Genomic DNA, 3,584 nt, shown 5'->3' with positions numbered 1-3,584 from the left:
AGCCTCCCCTGCCAGCATTTGCAGGGCAAGCAGGAGGCAGCGAGGGCAGCGGAGGCCAGGACTCCTTCCCTGCCTGCCTTGCATCAGCTGTAGCACAGGCCCCTCGTTCCCAGTGAGGGTCCCAGAGCACAGCCCCCAACATCTGACCCCATTGGGAGGTAGATCCCACACCCAGACCCCAGACAGGCCCTTCTGTCCTGCCTGCCCCTTGGATAAGGGATGTGTCACCTCTGGAACGCTCCCTCAAGTTCCAGGAGCTGAACAGCCAAGTGTTGCTGCTTTTCATGGCGAACAAAGGGGAACTGCTTTGCCTAACAGCTTTGAGCCGGGCTTTTGCAGGCTCTCCTTGCACCACAGACAGCATGTCTGGGCAGCAGACTGCGGGCAGGGACTTCACTGGGACTCCCACAGGACCTCTTCTATCCTCCTCTCTCTGGGTCTCCCTGTTTGCTTTTCTTCCCTTCTCTTCCCCTCAAGGTCTCCCTTCCCCAGCTCTCTGAAAGGCTCTTGTCTTGCTCAGGCAGGCACTTGCAACCTGCCTTCATGTAAACAGAGCAGACGCTGCTCAAAGCTGCTGCTCTGCTGGGCTTGCGCTGTAGGCCACAAACTGTCAAACTGTCAGTGTTGACTTTGTTTGCCCCTTTGTAGACACCCGTTTCTGGGACCTGTGTGGGTATGGCCCCAAGAAGGACACATGAGACCCTTCCCCTCCCTGGTGCCTGTTTCCAGGCTGGGCGTCAGCTGAGCTTCTGTGCAGCTGGGGGCCACCAAGTTCCAAAGGTTCCCTGTATTAACGCCACTGGTCTTTCTCTCTCCAGGGATCTCCGCTGGGATTCTCTCCTTCATATCCGTCAGAGGCGGGGATCATCAGTACTTCATCTGCAGCCAGGCCCTGGACGAAGTTATCGAGGCCCAAAGCCTTTCGGCTGCCTATGAAATTGTGCTGTCACAGACCTGCTGGGAGCTGTGTGAGCAGCAACGAATCAGGGCCGAGTATATTGCTGGCAGAAGGGCCGTGAAGGTGGGTGAATGGTGTGGCCTCAAGCCCTTTGGAAGACCCGCACCTGGGTGGGGAGGCAGCTGAGAGGCTGAACGTGGCCACAGCCCTAACCATAAGCGTAGGCAGAGAGCCAAAGCTGTTGGCGTTGCACCTCAGCTGAAAGTCCAGGGAGGTGGGCTTGCCCTTGTCTGGGAAGAGAGAGTGGAGGGGCAGGCCGTGTGCCCTGGGGCTTCTGGGGAGGCCAGTGGCATTCCTTTCCTCCTGTGTGTCTTCAGGTTGTGGAAATGAGGCACTTAACTCGCCAGGAATACCGAGATGCTGTAGACCAGCTGAACATGTACAGAGGGGATTGGCATTTGGAAGGGATGGGTGAGTTCCTTGTCCTGTGACTGGCTGGAAAGTGGGTCCTGCCTGCTTCAGACAGGAGCGGGAGCAAGCGCAGGAGAATCTTTCCCTTGCCATGTCCAGCTTCCCAAGCCCTGTAGTCCTGCCCTGCCAGTGACGGCCTGCGTTTCCTTTCCTTAGCCCTCCAAAGGCCGGTTCTTAGGAGCTCTGCTGGTCCTGAAGTGGGAGCGAGGCTGGAGAAGCACATATCGACAGCTGTTCTCCAGAAGGTATGGCCACTACTGCTGGCGGCTGCGTGTAGGGAGGGCAGCAGGAGACGGTGTGGAGCTCTCGGGACAAGATCCCGCTCAGGTGCCTAGAGGATGGCAAAGAGCTCCCTCATGCCCGCACGTGTCACAGGACAGAGTGTTGCCAGAGTAGCTTTGTGCCAGGACTCGGTACCTGGGAGGACTTCGCCATCCTCCACTAGCACATGCTATTACCAGCACGCCTGCTGTCCCTCGGTGTCTGCTGTGGGCCCAGAGAAGCCCCCGGGAGAGCAGGCTGGCAAAGCTGTTGTGCTCTTCTCTTGCAGCTTTATCAGAACGTGCCACTGGAGCTGTGCTCGGAGCTACGGCCGGTCACCTGCCTCTTTGTCCAGCTGCAGTTTGCTGACAAGATCAGCACAGTGGAGCTCAGCAGCAGCCTCAGCAATAGCAGCAGTATGATTTCAGAAATCATCAGCCCTCACAAGGGTGAAATCAACAAAAGTCTTCTGTTTGACAAGGTGAGTGTGTGACAGCCATCCCACGCCCGGGATGCCTCTGTCTGTTTGGCAGCAAGGCAATGGGAAGCAGCTCTGCCTGCTGCTGGGATCTGAGGCTGTGGGTTGACCTGAAGCTCCGCTGGTCTCCCCGGTGCCTGTAGCAGAATGCATCAGCTGCTGGCCATCAGTATTGTAAAACAAGGCGTACTGCACCTCTTCCTTGCAGGGTTGCACCTTCCTCTGCGTGTTTGGATTTCCGGGAGAAAAGCTGGCCTGTGAGAGCACCCACGCCTTGGAATGTGCTATGCAGATCCTCTGCATGGCCTCCACGGAGCTGGGAAAACTCCAGTGAGTGCATGTTAGGGGGTGTGTGTGCTGCCTGGGATGGCACGAGAGGACTGATGAGCAAGAGATGTTCCCCCTGGCTTGTCCTGCTTCGCCCCTGGCGGGAAGGAGGCAGCATCTCAGAGGTGGCAGGTTAGCCCACGGCAGCCAGGCACAGCCCCCAAGTGCTGCCTGCCAGTCACCGTGCAGGAGCGAGCCCTCACCAGGGCACAGAGCTCATCAGTGCCAGAGGCAGGCTCCTCCGGGCAATGGGGCCAGGAACAAAGCCCGAGTCCGGTCCCTCGACCTCCAGTCACTGCCGTTGTGGGTGGTGTGCAGGCAGCACCTGCTTGCCTCCTTGCTGAGGAGAAAAGCCTGTGGCCTGGTGCAGGTTGCAGCCATCGGGCCTCGGGGGAAGGGTCCAGATGGTCTTGCGTGTGCGCTACCTACATCCCTTGCCACCGGGGCGTGTTGCACCCCAAGCTCTCTAAGTCCCCAAGTCCCATGCTGGTGCGTGTGGTCCCAGTGCCGAGGAGGGGAGAGGTGGGAAGGGATGGAACAGGGCGAGCGGGACTGCAGCAGGGCTGCTGCTGAATGCACGTCACTCTCTCTGTGTGCCAGGCAAGTTTCTGTCGGGGTCAGCAGCGGGACGGTGTTCTGCGGCCTCACTGGCCATCCCGAGAGGTTTGAACACACAGGTAGGGCTCCTTTGTCTTAGGAATGTGAGGCTGGCATGGGTCTGCTTCAGCCCGTCGGTCTGGACAAGGCGGATGGGCTGAGGCAAGGGCACACTGCAGCCCGTTGGGGCCTTGGGGCAGGAGGATGGGCTCAGAGACACGTGGTTCCCTTTGGGTCCTCTTAGCCTGCAGTTGGGTTGGCTTGTGCCCGGGAGGGGAGGTTGCCCTTGGCCTTGAAGGTTTCCCAACTGCGCTGACGTATGCTCTTTCTCTGTGGCAGTCCTTGGCTTTAAGGTGAATTTGGCCGCCCGCATGATGATGGCCTACCCAGGGATGGTGTCCTGTGATGCAGAGACGTATGCAGCCTCTCGCCTGCCCAGCTACTGCTTCAAAGAGTTGCCACAGAGAGACATGAAAGGTGTTACCAATCCCGTCACCATCTATCAATACATGGGGATCACCAAGCAGTAAGTGTTCTCTGAGCTGTGCAAGT

General features: G+C 58.6%; 1 protein-coding gene across 1 annotated transcript; it reads left to right on the top strand.

The window, feature by feature from the left end:
- The first annotated feature begins 62 nt into the window (after positions 1-62).
- Positions 63-3,568, top strand: LOC104916293 (adenylate cyclase type 10-like). Its single transcript, XM_010727339.3, has 7 exons — positions 63-1,021; positions 1,276-1,369; positions 1,526-1,614; positions 1,920-2,111; positions 2,317-2,438; positions 3,036-3,112; positions 3,372-3,568. Exons 2-7 carry the CDS (start codon positions 1,285-1,287, stop codon positions 3,560-3,562), a joined length of 756 nt encoding a protein of 251 aa, XP_010725641.2. The 5' UTR covers positions 63-1,021; positions 1,276-1,284; the 3' UTR covers positions 3,563-3,568.
- The last annotated feature ends 16 nt before the right edge of the window (positions 3,569-3,584 follow it).

This window comes from Meleagris gallopavo, unplaced genomic scaffold (genome assembly GCF_000146605.3).
Source record: "Meleagris gallopavo isolate NT-WF06-2002-E0010 breed Aviagen turkey brand Nicholas breeding stock unplaced genomic scaffold, Turkey_5.1 ChrUn_random_7180001881182, whole genome shotgun sequence".
In the NCBI taxonomy this organism is placed as follows: domain Eukaryota; kingdom Metazoa; phylum Chordata; class Aves; order Galliformes; family Phasianidae; genus Meleagris; species Meleagris gallopavo.
Note: the sequence above shows the minus strand (reverse complement) of the source record. Positions and strands in the feature narration are given on the sequence as shown.

Coding starts and splice junctions, on each gene's coding strand:
- LOC104916293 (XM_010727339.3), top strand. CDS start 1,285: ATGAGGCACTTAACTCGCCAGGAATACCGAGATGCTGTAGACCAGCTG. Junction 1,370..1,525: donor TTGGCATTTGGAAGGGATGG/GTGAGTTCCTTG, acceptor TCCTTTCCTTAG/CCCTCCAAAGGCCGGTTCTT. Junction 3,113..3,371: donor CGAGAGGTTTGAACACACAG/GTAGGGCTCCTT, acceptor TCTCTGTGGCAG/TCCTTGGCTTTAAGGTGAAT.